Consider the following 15,611-nt stretch of genomic DNA (forward strand, 5'->3'; position numbering starts at 1 on the left):
GAGGTTGGGGCTGGTCTCTTCTCACAGGCAATTAGTGATAGAAGGAGAGGGAATGGCTTCAAGCTGCAACAGGGGAGGTTTAGGCTGGACATTAGGAAAAAATTCTTCCCAGAAAGAGTGGTCAGACACTGGAATAGGCTGCCCAGGGAGGTGGTGGAGTCACCATCCCTGGATGTGTTTAGGACTCGTTTAGATGCGGTGTTGGGGGATATGGTGTAGGGGAGAACTCTGTAGAGTGGGGTTGATGGTTGGACTCGATGATCCCAAGGGTCTCTTCCAGCCTAAATGATTCTATGATTCTGTGATCCATGTTACCTGGCTTTATTCTTTAGATAACGGAGAGGACAGATGCCTCAGAGCAGTGCCTAAAACAGGGGAGATCAATGTCTTTTTTTCTTGTAAAGCAAGTATTTCATTAACATGAGCAACAGGGTGTAAACGCTTTGCATTTCTCAAGCACGGCATTTTTTGCAGAAAAGTCCACGGAAAGGCTAACTGGAATATAATTCTTAAAAGCAGCTGTTTGGATGAATATTTACCATCATCAGACATTTGCCAAACTTATGTTTTCTACAATGTCTTTTTAAATATTTTCAGTGAAAAGGTAATCAGGTCTAATTTTTTTAGGAAGACGTCGGTGAATGTAATGGCATTGTCTTCCAAAAGCCATAGCTGTACTGTGCGTGACGTATGGACATACAGATACCCACACCTCTAATGGTATATGGCTTGTTTGCACTTGTGGTGAAATATTATTTAGTAGAGTCGGTGTTTTCCATAGGAATACTTGATTTAGACAAAACTGCTTTTTTTCCAAGAGAGAACTCAGTGTAATCAGTAAATATTTATTTATCAAAGGAACCGTTTCAACCGGACAAGTGTAGGAAGGAGATGTTCTATTTTTTTTTCTTCTTTTATTTTTTCATATCCTCTTTTTATCACAGATACAAGTGAGGGAAGAAAATGTTTATCAGCTCTAACCACACAATTAATAAATTTGTCCTCCTGGGACTTGCCGAGAGCCCGGACGTTCAGCTCCTGCTCTTTGGGGTGTTTCTACTCATTTATGTGTTCACCCTATTGGGGAACATTGGCATGATGACCCTGGTTAGGACCAACCCACACTTGCACAACACCCCCATGTACTTCTTCCTCCACCATTTGTCCTTTACCGATGCTTGTTACTCCACGGTCATCATGCCCAACATGCTGGTGTCCTTCATCTCGAGGAACAAAGACATTTCCTTCACCGGCTGCGTGGCACAACTTTACAGCTTTGTTTTCTTCGGCATTGTGGAATGCTACCTTTTGGCCATAATGGCATACGACCGCTATGTTGCTGTCTGCAGCCCACTGCGGTATGTGGTCTTGTTGCCCAGGACGGTCTGCGTCTGGCTGGTCTCAACGTCCTACCTCCTTGGCTTTCTTTACGCAGCGATATACACCGGCTGCACATTTGGGGGACCTTTCTGCAATTCCAACGTAATCAACCATTTCTTCTGCGACATCGGCCCCTTGCTGAAGCTCTCCTGCTCCGACAGGTTTCTCAGGGAGAAGGTCATCTTTGCCTTCGTTAGCCTAAATGGGATTAGCACCAGCTAATCATCTTGATCTCGTACCTGTACATCCTCTCCGCCGTTCTGAGGATGCGCTCGGTGCAGAGCAGGTCCAAAGCCTTCAACACGTGTGCCTCCCACCTGATGGTCATCTCCTTGTTCTATGGGACAGGGTTCTTCATGTACCTGCAGCCCAGCACCACCCACAATGGCCTAGACAAGGTGGCCGCTGTGTTTTACACGTTAGTGACCCCCCTACTGAACCCCATCATCTACAGCCTGAGGAACAGAGAGGTGAAAGAAGGTTTTATGAGACATATGAAGAGTCTTTGTCTGCGTTGAAATGGGGAGGGAGGGTCTGCCACTGTCATGAGCAAGTAGTTCTTTGGTCTCAAGGAGGCAGGGCTTATAATAAAGTTTAAATTTGATTTTAGCTTCCCAAAGGTTAGCATTTTCTTTCCCAGTCTTGTGCGGATGCAACGGTGGGGGAAGACTGTGGGACACACTGTGCTGTATTTTCCTTTCCATAGTTGTAAGACATAATCGTGGGGATGTGTAAATTTGTGGGCTTGAAGTTCAAACTCCTCTACTTTAGTTCTAAACGGATTAATTAGATGGGCACAGAGAGCTGCAGGGACTCAGCTGACGCTGAAACCCAATCAACCCAATCCTCCACGGTCATCACGTCTTACGATAGCGTCTCAAAACGCGTGCTAATTTTGACTGTCGCGCAAATTTGAATTTGGAGGCACCTTGTATAAAGCAGAAAACAGGTTTATCTGAACATAATAAACACGTTCATCTGAAAGGCACACCAGCTATTTTGGTACATCTATAGGAACTTCAACACAATATTGGCTTTAAAAGTATTTTTGGCAAGTTTTCTATAATTCTGCAAATGACAGCAGGGAAGACTGCAAGACACTTTTTCAGAGGCAACTTTGATGCCGGCAGGATTAGTCTCAAAGTTATGCCAAATCATTTTGTGGATTTTGGCTAGCTTTTAGGCATAGCAGAAACAAATTGAGAACTTTATTTTAGTCTCATTAAAATGAATTTTAAAAAGCTTTCTTGAAACAAAACGTTGGGTATCCTGAACAAATAGCACTCCGTGACTTCAACCGGTCTCCTCAGAAAGGTACAAGTTATACATAGCTCCTTGGCGTGTCTATATATGTGGGATATGGCGTGACTTTGGCAATGAATGTTTATTTTGAATCAGGGCTTTGCAGTTCCAGCAGTTTCTGCGAATCCGCCAAGCTGGGTTTTGTCCTCCAAGACAAGCACCATGCAACTCAGGCTGGGTACACTAATTGATTGTGTCCCTTCGCTCCCATTTGTTTGCTGGAAAAGAGGCAGAGGCAGAAAAAATGACACCGGAAAAATGAAACAAAACTTCAGATTAGTTCTATAGACTTCTTGAAGTGGGCATGAGCCAGACCAGAAGTTGGGTACTGAAGTAATGTAGTAGATATTTTCAGTAGATACGTTATTTGTGGCCCAGAAAAAATGTTTTGTTTTGTTTTTTTCACATCTGAGCTATCTGAAAGTGCTGAGACAATTCTCTAGCTGACGGCAGTAGAGGTGGAAAGAATAAGTGGAGGTAAATTCACAAAGCAGAAGGGAAGCGCGGCCCCTCCATCTGTACGTCTGTAGGGTGCTCAGCCAGGGACTGGGGCGCTCACTCAATGGTTCTGCATGGAAAACTACCTCCATATACTCTGGAAAAGGTATTTTCCACTCGTCGCCATCACTCTTGCACAAATAATATAGAAACACAACACGTACGGTATTCTCTGCAGCCGGGCAGGCAGTAGAGCCCCTGTGGGCTCAACGTTGCATCTCCTCTTGCTTAAAGGAGAGAGAGCTGCTGCCCACCCTCGAGCAAGTCAGAGGGGGCTTTGCCTGGCCGCAGCCCTCCAAACGAGTGCGCAGAGATTGCAAAAGTATTTGCCTTTCAAATACCTTGGGTAAACGTTTCGACCACCACTGAGTTTGTGAATAAACGGGAGGAAGCGCTTGGCTTTTTTGCCCTTGGAGATTTTCAGTGAATTTCAGAATTTGCTTGATGATTCTCCAAATTCATTTGGTTTTTTTTGTTTGTTGGAGTATTGAATCCAAAAAAAAAAGTCCACAGAATTCTATATCTGCTGTTGTGACACTTCATGATCAGTGGCATCGATATTGTGCCTAGGGATTGCAAAACACCAACATAATGGCAGGGACATGGGCCATGTGAATTGGGAAACTGTGAGATATAAGGTGGGATTCACCGTCAAGCAGAGGAGGGAATTGAATCTAACATACTTGGTCATTAGGTCTTGGATAAAGTAAGAGATTAATGAATATCCCCTTGCTTTTATTACTAGGTGGTTGAGTAAGGTGGTTATTTGGCATCCCCCTGTCACTGATGGAGACATTCCGAAAATGAGGATCTGAAATAGTTGGCATGAACATCTCCAAGAGGTTGACTTGCTGCTTTCCTCTCTCTGTGCTTGTTACTAGCCAGCATGGTAAAGTCAAAGGAGGTTAAAAGGAGAGCTCAACTAAATCCAATCCATGGAGAAGCTAAAGAATCATAAAATGATAGAGTGGTTTGGGTTGGAAGGGACCTTTAAAGGCCATCTAGTCCAACCCCCCCCTGCCCTGGGCAGGGACACCTCCCTCTAGACCAGGTTGCTCAGGGCCCCGTCCAACCTGGCCTGGAATGCTTCCAGGCATGGGGCATCTACCACCTCTCTGGGCAACCTGGGCCAGGGGCTCACCACCATCACCATAAAAAATTTCTTCATTACATCTAGTCTAAGGGAGGAAATGCTTTTGGAAACAAGTCCATGTAGAGCTCAAGACGCAGACGGTAGCTCAGGTTGCCCAGGGAAGTTGTTGATGCCCCTTCCCTGGAGATGTTCAAGGCCAGGTGGAGGAGGCGTTGAGCAACCTGGTCTAGTGGGAGGTGTCCCTGCCCACAGCAGGGGGTTGGAACTGGATGATCTTTAAGGTCCCTTCCAACCCAAACCTTTCTGTGATTCAGCTGCCAGGTGTTTGCAGAAGGCAGCATGGGCATGTGCCTACTGGGAAAGGCAGTGGTTGTGGGGCCACTGGGCAAGTAGGGCCAGCGGCAGGGCTCATGGTCCTGCTCGGTCCCCTGGCACAGGAAAGGGTGGGAGACGTGCTGAAGGTCTGTGTTTGGCTGCTCAGCAGGAGATAGAAGAGGAGGACCTCCTTGATGACTCGCTCTGAAAGGCTGCCAATGGCATGTGTGATGCCCAGGTGGCCAGCAGAGATGTGGCTTTGGGTGTGATTGGAACCGAGAGCACCTGGGGCAAGAGGAGTTTGTACAGGAAAGATTTGTTGCCCTTTAACAATAAGGGAGTGAGGCCCTGAGAATAAAAGAGGTCATAAGGCAGGACTTAAGCTGTAAACTGGGAGATACTGGTGGCTGTGGAAGAGCATTTTGACAGGCCTATCACGAAGCCTGGAGCTAATGTCCAGTGTACGTCTGAAAAGAACAAGAGGAGGGGAAAAAAAAGCTACATGCAATAAAATACAGAAGATAAATTGGACTGTTTACAGTATCTGGTGACAAGCACAAGCCGGTAGTAGAACGAAAGCAAGACTTGGAAATGTTTTCAAACCAAACCTGGAAGTCGGAGTAATAGGGTGGGGAAACAAAAATCCTTGGTGTCAAGGGAAGCTATGGTGTCCTCTATCACAAACCCAGCAGATAAATATTGTCCCAAGGCTACTTCCACTTGACAAACTGCCTCAGGGCATTCTTCACCTCCCTGTTCCTGAGGCTGTAGATCAGGGGGTTCAGCATGGGCACCACCAGCGAGTAAAAGACAGAAAAGGTCTTGTCCGTGCTCAGGGTGTCGCTGGGCCTCGGTCGGAAGTTGAGGGCGAGGATAGACCCGTGGAAGATGGTGACTCCAGCCAGGTGAGAGGTGCAAGTGGAGAAGGCTTTCTGCCGGCCCTTGGCAGAGCTGATCTTTGAGACGGCAGAGAGGATGAAGGCGTAGGAGACCACGACGGCCAAGATGGTCACCATCTCCACCAGTCCCCCGAGGCCAAATACCAGACACCTGTTGACATGGGTGTCGGAACAGGAGAGCGCTAGAACTGGCATGAGTTCGCAGTAGAAATCGTCAACCTTGGCTGGCCGGCAGAAAGGCAGGCTGAAGGTGAAGTCGGTGTGCACCAAAGAGTGCAGCAGGCCAAGCACGTACGAACCGGCCACCAGCAGGATGCAGACCCTGTGAGACATGATGGATGCGTAAAGCAAAGGGTTGCAGATGGCTGCGTAGCGGTCGTACGCCATCACGGCCAGAAGGAAGCACTCGGTGGTCCCAAAACCTATGAAAAAAAAAAGCTGGGCAGCGCAGCCGGCCAGAGAGATTTTCTTCTCCATCAGAAGGTTCATTAACGTCCTCGGCGCCACCACTGATGAGTAGCAAGCATCTAGGAGGGATAAATTGCTAAGGAAAAAGTACATGGGTGACTGAAGTTGTTTGCTGCTCCTGATCAGCGCAACCATGCCCAGGTTCCCTGCCAGCGTGATGAAGTAAATGAGGAGGAAGAGGACGAACAAAGGCCCTTTTAGTCGTGGGTCATCCGTCAGTCCTGCAAGAGTCAACTCCGTAACTTGCTCGGTTTGATTTGCCGCGGCCATCTTCTCCAAAAGCGCCGCAAGTTACGTTCGTGGAGCTGGAATTAAAATAATAAATTAATGGAAAAAGACCAACAATCCCCGGCGCCTGTCCTGGCTAACCCTCTCAGGAGCGGAGGTTTGTTTCGTTTTAAATCAGCGTTCACCAGAAAACGATTTGGCAAGACAGCGGGAATTTTATTTCGGTATCAGTTATTCTGCCAAGTGTTCAATTTTTCACTCGTTCTGATACGTGTGTATATTTACCTATTGTACACGTGTAGTATATAGCACATTTCAGTGTAACTCTCCCAAGTTCTAATAAGAAAGAGTGAAAGAAAGGCTTCGGGGATTCCTATAACGAATTAGTGATATCAATAATGAAAATAGACTTTTCGCAGAATTTGAACTAAAATACAACCTTTCAAATTTTAGGACGACTTCCCAGTGGAATTTTTTTTTTAAAAGATTATTTTGCTGGCATTCCTGCAGAGAGAAAAAAAAAAATGAAAATCCCCCTTACTCTTCCATAACTTTTAATTTATTTTGCTAATTTGGGGTTACGTTTTTATGGAGTGTATGGAAACGGTACGGTGCCACCATTTGAGAGAAAAGAAAATTTTTTTTTGAAAAAAAAAAAGATGGTACAACAAATCTTTCCCTTTATAACATCTTTCTCCATGTCATTCTAGAATTTGTCGTTAGAACATCATTCTAAAATTCAGATTTAGGAATTTTAAACACGTGGAAATGCACCAACGCATCCCAACTTTTCATCACGAGAAACCGGTGAGAAATACGGAGCAGCTCTCCGGAGTGGTCCAGAAGCAGCCGCTGTAGCATAAATATATATTTAAGACGAACCAAGAAAATTGTTGGCCAAACTGGGCCCACTTTTAGTCAAAGATCACGGAAAACACTGTGACTAAATCCCTTTGGGGGAACGAGTACGGCTTTCCCAGCAGGAAAATCAGGAGAAAGATCCGTGTAAAACTGGCATGGATGAGCCTGGTTTATATTCATAGTGGGAAAGTCAAAGTGTGTACATCAGAAAAACTCAACCGTTTATTGACAAAGCTACAGGGGGAAAAAACACGGCAGGAAAACCTGTGGAAATCACCAAACTCCTCTGCAATTCCCCAGCACTGCAGGGAGAAAGATGGATTATAACCGGTGTTTTCTCTGCTGACTGGCATTATAACCTTCAAAGAATTATATATATAAAAAAAAACAAAACGGGTAATATAACCTTCAAAAAACTCATGTGCCCTGTGATTTTCCTTCCCCTCTTGTTTATTGCTCTTGCGTGAAGAGAGCAACTCGTCTTGGTTTGGCTAATGAAGATATAATGAGGACAACCAAATTAATCTTTACACCCCTCGCCTCCGAAGGAGGAAGCCGTTCTCCTGCCCTCTTGCTTCCTGCAAGGAATTATATATGATGTTCTGCAAGGCTGATATATATATATATCCCCTTAAAATTATGGATCACCTTAAAGTTTCAGCTATAAATCAAATCCGGGTCTCCTCTTCTCCTCAGCGGTTAAAATCTTGCTTCTGATTTTCTTCCTTACTTCACGTTAAGTCATGACAGATTGCGAGGACACTTACTTACACGTTCGGTCTGTCCAGCCTGACAGCTTTAATTGCTTTTTAACGCTCGTCTCTAATCCACCGAGACTTCCGAGGTGCTTTTGTTGAGACATGGTTTGGGAGCCTTCCTTTGGGAGAAATGCAATTATTTTTGTATTCCTCTGTCAAGCATATATATGTGTGCATGTGTGTACAATCTTCCTCTCTATATATATGACAAAGGAATATAAAAATAAAATACAATAAAATACAATAAAATACAATAAAATAAAATAAAATAAAATAAAATAAAATAAAATAAAATAAAATACAATAAACCAAAATAATATAAAATAATATAAAATAAAATATGTGAATTACATACAGAGGTGCCTGTTTCTTGGGGGTGCGAGGAAATATCGACTGGGTGGAAAATTTACTTCAGCAAGAACATTGTTTATCCCAACTTTCAAGTTGTTTCCTTGTGTTTTTTACCTGAAGTTATTTGTTTCTTAATGCTACGACAGAGAGACCTCCAGGGTATCGGTATCAATCCCCTTTCCGTAACTTCTTGGTGTATTACACAGAAAGTCTGTTTCTTCGTAGGCTTTAAGGGCCATGGAAATATGGCATTAATGGTTAAAAAAAAAGGTGAAACAGTTGTTATTGACCCAACATGTCATTAAGTTATTTACACTTGCACATCGCCTGAGAAGCAGCTTTAGGGCCAGCAAAGGTGAGGCTCAGGTTGCCCAGATGTTTCCAGGAAAATTAGCACCGACACTCGCTGTGACCTCTGCAAGGACCAAACACCTCGAACTCAACCTGCAACTTCACTTGCAGGAACCAAGTTTTTGGTGAAAAAGCCTTGTTAGAGTGCCAGGCCACAGGTAATAGCTTGAGAAACCACAGTGAAGAATTGCATGATTGAGTTATTAACTGATTAGATGATGTCCTGTAGGCCTTCAGGTCTATCCCGTTCCCACCCAGCCCTGTAAACACTGGGTTTCCGAGAGATGCTCCGTAGAAAAAGGGTTTCTGACTCTTCTGGGTTCTCCTCTGAACCTGAGCAGTCTGGAAACCTGTATCCAGTGCACAGAATCACAGAATGGTGGGGGTCGGAAGGGCCCTCTGGAGATCATCCCCTCCAGCCCCCTGCCAGAGCAGGGTCACCCAGAGCAGGGGGCACAGGAACGCGTCCAGGCGGGTTTGAATGTCTCCAGAGACGGAGACTCCCCCACCTCTCTGGGCAGCCTGTGCCAGGGCTCTGCCACCCTCACAGCAAAGAAGTTCCTCCTCGTGTTGAGACGGAACTTCCCATGGTCAAGTTTGTGCCCGTTACCCCTTGTCCTATCCCTGGGCACCACAAAAAAGAGCCTGGCCCCATCCTCCTGACACCCCCCCTTTCAGTATTTACAAGCCTTGATAAGGCCCCCGCTCAGTCGTCTTTTTTCCAGACTGAAGAGACCCAAATCCCTCAGCCTTTCTTCATCAGAGAGATGTTCCCGTCCCCTCAGCATCTTGGTAGCCCTTTGCTGTCCCCTCTCCAGCAGTTCCCTGTCCCTCTTGACCCGGGGAGCCCAGAACTGGACACAGCGCTCCAGCTGTGCCCTCCCCAGGGCAGAGCAGAGGGAGAGGATGACCTCCCTCCACCTGCTGGCCACACTCTTCTTGATGCCCGCCAGGATGCCATTGGCCTTCTTGGCCACAAGGGCACACTGCTGGCTCATGGTCATCCCGTTGTCCCCCAGGACTCCCAGTGCAATCTGTCTTTCTTTGAAGCCATTGAACAGAGAAATGAGACAAACAGGATGAATCAAGCTGTGTGGAGGGGCAGCTCACTGCTCTTTGACCATTGACAGCGCATGAGGTTGGGCGTCACCTCACCCAACTTCAGCCATGCAGAAGTTACATGTCTAAAATGTGTCAGTCGCCTGACTTCTCCCTTTAATTAAGGGAGATAAATTGTAAAGAAATTACCCTCAATACACCTTCATGCAGACTTCAGTGCAATTTTGACTCTCACTCAATGACAGCAATAAGGAAATACTCTCCTGGTCGCCAGCGTCCTTCACTCATTGCCTTCTCCCAACTGCTCTTCTCAGGGCAGCCTTCACCTCCCTGTTCCTCAGGCTGTAGACCAAGGGGTTCAGCGTGGGGGTCATGATGGTGTAAAACAGCGTGGCCCTCTTGTTCTCATCCAACGCATAGGTGGAGCTGGGGCGCAGGTACATGAACAAGATTGCCCCGAAAAACATGGTGACGACCGTCAGGTGGGAGGCGCAGGTGGAGAAGGCTTTTCTCCTGCCCTCCGGAGAGCGTATCCTCAGGACAGCGGGGAGGATATAACTATAGGAGACAAAGATGATGGTCATGGTGCTGAGACAGTTTATGCTGACGAGAGCAAGGACGACCACCTCGTAGGTGTGGGTGTCGGAGCAGGAGAGAGCTAAGAGTGGGGCAATGTCACAGAAGTAGTGGTTGATGACATTGGAGCGGCAGAAGGAGAAAGTAAAGATGAAAGCGGTGTGCGTCGACGCGTGCAAGACGCCGATGGCATAGGAACCAGTGACAAGCCACCGGCACTTCCATCCACTCATGATGGTGGGGTACAGGAGGGGCTTGCAGATGGCCACGTACCTGTCGTAGGCCATCACAGCCAACAAGAGGCACTCAGTGACCCCAAAAATGACGAAGCAGCAGAGCTGGGCTGCGCACTCCAAGAAGCCAATGGTTTTCTCCTCTGTCAAGATCTGCACCAGCATTTTGGGGAGGACAACGGAGGAATAGCAGACATCAACAAAAGCCAAGTGGCCGAGGAAATAGTACATGGGGGTGTGAAGGTGAAGATCGGTCCTGATTAATATCATTATCCCAAAGTTCCCCAAGAGGGTGACCACGTACGTGGCCAGGAAAGCCCAGAAAAGGAGGACCCGGAGATCTGGGCGGGTGGTCAGCCCCAGGAGAATGAACTGATGCACACCAGTGTGATTGACGGGTGTCATTCTCTGCAACGCGTTCAACCTGCGGGAGATTGGTAAAGTGACAATGATTCGGGCAGCTTCCTCGGTGTCACCGAAGGGAAGCAGAGCACTTCCTACCGCAGGGTCATGAAATGTCAGCCGGACTCCGGATCACTCTGGGAAGAGCCAAGCCTTCATCCAGGAGCTTGGAAAGGATCCTGGACCCAAAACCTACTTGTCGAGCTGAACGGTGAGAGTGCCCACCTTGGTCTCGCTCAGCATTTCTTCTCCTATGCAGCTTCCTATCGGTGCCTTCCTGGGGAAATTTAACACAGGAGGAAGGTCAATACACAGTACACAGTAATAAAATTACTATATTTAATGCATTTTGGTTTTTCCTTAGTAAATGGCAGGTACATTTTGAAAATGATAGGGGCTTTTTAAAAAAAACAGAACAACGTGGAACAATCTGAATTGCAGAAATCGCAGAATTACTTTTCTTGTTGGTTTTGCAAAATGGAACAGAGCCAAAGTGCGCATTTTTCTTTCAAAACAGATATGAATACACAGTTTTCAGGATACACAGTCTTGACAACACCATAGGAAAGGGTAAATTTGCAGTGGCACCGGGGAAACTAGCTTGGATGTAGAGCCAAAGCCATACAAGCAAGCACAGGAGGAGCTGAGCAGGGCAGGGAGAGGAGACAATCCAGCCTGTGCTGTAGGTATTGGGCACCCTCTTGCCTTGGCCACCAGGGCCATCCGTTGCCATTACAGTGGCACCTATGAAAAGACCGAATATGTCTCCTCGTTTCATGGCATCTAAACTTTAAAGCATCCTCCTTCCATGTAGGATTCCTTCTGCTCTTCTCAGTCTCCTTGCTATAAATGAGATAACTTACACCTCTGGTCCTTTCTTTCCTCCACCTCACCACCACCAAGTCCATCAGACAAAAAGGAAGGGGTGATTATTTTAGCCCCACGATGTCCCTTCATGCACCACTGCTTCAGAGCAGGGTCAGGGCTGAGGACTGGCTAGAAGATGCCCTCACCCTGGACATGAGTTCTCCAACAAAACTCAGATCTCCAGCGCAGGTCCACGCGGCTCCCTCAGCGACTGGGATGAGTTTGGCTGCTCCTCCAGACAATATGACCGGGGCCGTAATTCATCTTCAAACAAATGTCGAGAGTGTTTTTTAGAACTCTTTCCCTAAAAGCTGCACTGAGGATGACACTGATGCACCTTCCAGACAGCAGACAAACCCCCTCCCTACTTTTTAGTGTGTACTTGGTATTTATACTGATTTCTGTGACCTTGGAGGCATTTCAGTCCATGGAGAACAGAAGCTTGACAACAAGCAAAATCCACCGGGAATATAAATTTCTTCATCTCCAGGCTCATTAATGAAGCCCAGGAACAACTTGCTTTGAATATTGGGACTTAAGAAAATGTCTTCCCCCCTCTTCCATGCTGAGAAGAGAGAGAGGATGAAACGTGAATGTCTACATGATTCATCAAAAGCAAATCCCAAATTTTTCGGCAGTCAAGCCTGGTTATTTTCTTTCTCAAGCATCTTTCCTAGTGCCACTTAAGCTGGATTTTGTCAATGTAAAGATACTTCTTGCAACCATTTCTGCTGTCATCATCTCTTGTTGTTAGCACCCTCTTGCTCCAGAACCCACCCCAAATGTTGATCTTTGCCTTTTCCGGCTTTGATAAGAGAGCAACTGCCCCACCACTACGTTTTTTGATATTATATTTTATTATTATTATTTTTGTTATGAGCGTTAGTGGGAAGAACAAGGCAATGGCAATCACCTAAACTCAAATCAATACCAGAACTGCATCTTACCTAAACAAAATTCTTTTCCCTGAGATCCATCCAATGGGTCCAAGTGCCGTGACACGTATGATCTACTCTGGCCTCGACGTGTGGATTCACAAAACACTTTCCTACCCACTTTCTCCAAGAGATTTAGTGTCCAGAGCTGCTGGTCTCTCTGTATTGGTTTGTTTGAGAAGGTTGCAACTTTCAGAATCTCCAACGGCTGCGTTTCAGAGACCGCTCATCCCTGCCATTACTAGCAGGAATGATATCGTCTGTCCATATGTGTATTTCTTTTGACAGTGAGAATTCAGAGCTTTTAAACCCCCTCAGACAAACTCTGCGTGTACCCAGGGTGCCTGGTGACAATCTCTCATCATCGCCGTCACTTCACAGCTGCTGCCGATGGCCCCATGGCCAAGAGGGATGACATCATCTAGTAAAATATATGAATATATAAAGAAAAGCACCAATTATTTTCACAATGTTATGATAAGGGCTTGGAGCAACCTGGTCTAGTGCGAGGTGTCCCTGCCCAGGGCAGGGGGTGGGACTGGATGGTCTTCAAGGTCCCTTCCCACCCAAACCATTCCATGATTCTATGATTCTATAACTTTTCTCACAAGTAGGTCCTCTATCAACTTCCATGGCAGACTTTTTTCTTCAATATTATTTTTTCCTAATGAGATTTGGTGCCAAAACCCTTAGCAGGCTGTCGACAGCCATTCCAGCTATTGCATCCCTCTGGGATACGGGCAGCACTTAGGACCAGTTGAACACGACCAGCTCATAATTTCCCCTTCTCAAGTCACTCTGCCTTTATCTGTCAATGAACTCACCAAAGACCGACCCGATCCCATATTCACAGCTTACCTAAATGCTGTATTATTCACCAGCTGCCCAGATTTTCAGCAGAATTTGTGTTTAGGGGGACAAGAGCGGCATTTTCTGGCAGATGGCGAAGGTAGTTTCGAAAGCATCATCAGTTTGAAATGTTATGAAGTCTGCCAGATTGTGTCTGTGTTATTGTTTTTACTCGCCGTCCTTTTTCTCTTCATTGAATCTTAGTCACTCAGGAAGTATATAAAAACACAATCTGTGCTCAAGTGGGCAACAATGCCAAAAATCCTCTAATGAACTTTAATTTAAAGGAAGGCAGAAAGAAAATCTACCCCAAAAAATAAGGCAGCGAGGGTCTGTGTGGCTTCTCTCCCTAAGACTGCAGCTCCCAAAAACTTGTCCTGAAAATGAGAGAAGACACCCAGAAAAATTCATTAAGTGGATTTGACACTTGGCTGGGGCATATCTTTCATGTTTGGAAACCAGCCGGTCTTCATGGGTTAACGGCAGTGCGTGGCTCCTTCCAAATATGCTCATAAACTGTGCTTGAAGTTTAATTTCCTCCCACCTAAATCTATATTATTTCAACACTGACTTGAGGAGCACTGAGTTGCTTAAAGGGAAAAATAGAATAAAATAAAATGATAAGGCGTGAAATGAATCGTTCAGTGGCATTGGCACGCGGTGCACGGGCCAGTGCTCGTCACCACGGCCAGTCCCCTGGTTTGGCGTGGGATTTCTCCTCACGCATCCCAGCCTACAGGACTCCCGAAGGAAATGCCAAAACGAAATTGGAAACAGCGGTTTTTTGAGAAATGAAAAGCTAATTATGGGGTTGTCGTGTTGTGTTTGTGTTGTTTTTCTTTTTTCTTTTCCACCTCATTTGTAGCTACCCCGGTGGTTTTATTTAGCATACCAGCTGTTGAGTCTGAGCATGAATGTTGTCATCTACAGGTGCGGACTGCTTCATCTGACCATTCTCCACCCCGTTGCCAGGAACTCTAGGAAGCATTTCATCTTGCTCCAAAATAAACATCCCAAACAGCTTATCTCAATACTTACTAAAAGTTCCCACTTCTCCCCAGTGACTGCAGAGTCCCTGGAGCAGGACAAAGTGGTGTCTATTGTCTACACCCTGGTGAATCCCATGCTGAGCCCCCTGATCCGCAGCCTGAGGAACATGGGGGTGAAGGATGTTCTGGGAGACTCCTAGGAAGAGCTCTTGTTTCCTCCTGGATTCAGACTGGTAAGAAGATATAATTAACTAAATGCAAATAACTTGGACGTTCTTGAGGTGGGCTGAAAATAATGAGCAGGTGACTTTGAGAGCCATGAAAGCTCGGAAAATTCTCTGTCTAGGGTGCAGGGGGTAACTCAGGTTGAGGGAGGGGATTCTGCCCCTCTGCTCCGCATTCATGAGACCCCCACTGGAGTCCTGTGTCCAGCTTTGGAGTCCCCAACAGCATAAGGACACAGAGGTGTTGGAGCGGGGCCAGAGGAGGCCCCAGAGATGCTGGGAGGGCTGGAGCCCCTCTGCTGGGAGGACAGGCTGAGAGAGCTGGGGGGGTTCAGCCTGGAGAAGAGAAGGCTCCGGGGAGACCTTCCAGCCCCTTCCAGGCCCTCAAGGGGCTCCAGAAAAGCTGGGGAGGGACTCTGGATCAGGGAGGGGAGCCGTGGGACGAGGGGGAAGGGGTTTCCACTGCAAGAGGGGAGACTTGGATGAGATATTGGGAAGAAATTGTTTGCTGTGAGGGTGGTGAGCCCCTGGCCCAGGTTGCCCAGAAAAGCTGTGGCTGCCCCATCCCTGGAGGGGTTCAAGGGCAGGTTGGACGGGGCTTGGAGCAACCTGGGCTGGTGGGAGGTGTCCCTGCCCAGGGCAGGGGATGGCACTGGATGGTCTTTAAGGTCCCTTCCAATTCTAACCGTTCTATGATTCTGCACAACTGTGAAGAAACACTTGGTTTGGTGCAAAGGCCATACTGAATAGCTGAACTACACGTGTCAGGGACCGGGTCCTTAAGGAAAAGCAGAAGACACCACATAAATATCCCCAGCCATCCACCGTGGACGTTGCTGGGACAGACAAGGACAAACTTGCTTCCTCTGCCCTGTGAGATGAGCCAGTGTGGGGATGTCACACGGAGACTGTCATCACGCCTTTGTTCTTGTGATCTCTAAACTTGTGATCCCATCTGGGCTTGCTGGACAAG

The 15,611-nt window shown here is 46.7% G+C and overlaps 3 protein-coding genes and 1 pseudogene across 3 annotated transcripts in view; 2 read left to right on the plus strand and 2 right to left on the minus strand.

Moving 5' to 3' along the window:
• Window positions 1-501: 501 nt before the first annotated feature.
• Window positions 502-1,898, plus strand: LOC141742954 (olfactory receptor 5AP2-like; annotated as a pseudogene).
• Window positions 1,899-5,298: 3,400 nt separating this feature from the next.
• LOC141742968 (olfactory receptor 5T17-like) lies at window positions 5,299-6,240 on the minus strand. Its single transcript, XM_074586595.1, has one exon. The coding sequence runs from the start codon at window positions 6,223-6,225 to the stop codon at window positions 5,299-5,301; it is 927 nt and encodes a 308-aa protein (XP_074442696.1). The 5' UTR covers window positions 6,226-6,240.
• A 3,607-nt stretch (window positions 6,241-9,847) lies between these two features.
• On the minus strand, window positions 9,848-10,777 carry LOC141742955 (olfactory receptor 5AR1-like). Its single transcript, XM_074586565.1, has one exon. It carries the CDS (start codon window positions 10,775-10,777, stop codon window positions 9,848-9,850), a length of 930 nt encoding a protein of 309 aa, XP_074442666.1.
• A 2,739-nt stretch (window positions 10,778-13,516) lies between these two features.
• LOC141743115 (olfactory receptor 9G19-like) overlaps window positions 13,517-15,611 on the plus strand; it is a 2,974-nt gene continuing 879 nt past the window's right edge. The window contains exons 1-3 of the mRNA XM_074586837.1: window positions 13,517-13,525; window positions 14,291-14,355; window positions 14,398-14,587. Coding sequence (XP_074442938.1) covers window positions 13,517-13,525; window positions 14,291-14,355; window positions 14,398-14,587 — 264 coding nt within the window. The remainder of the gene's footprint in view (window positions 13,526-14,290; window positions 14,356-14,397; window positions 14,588-15,611) is intronic.

The sequence above is a fragment of the Larus michahellis genome, chromosome 4 (assembly GCF_964199755.1).
Source record: "Larus michahellis chromosome 4, bLarMic1.1, whole genome shotgun sequence".
Classification (NCBI taxonomy): Eukaryota; Metazoa; Chordata; class Aves; order Charadriiformes; family Laridae; genus Larus; species Larus michahellis.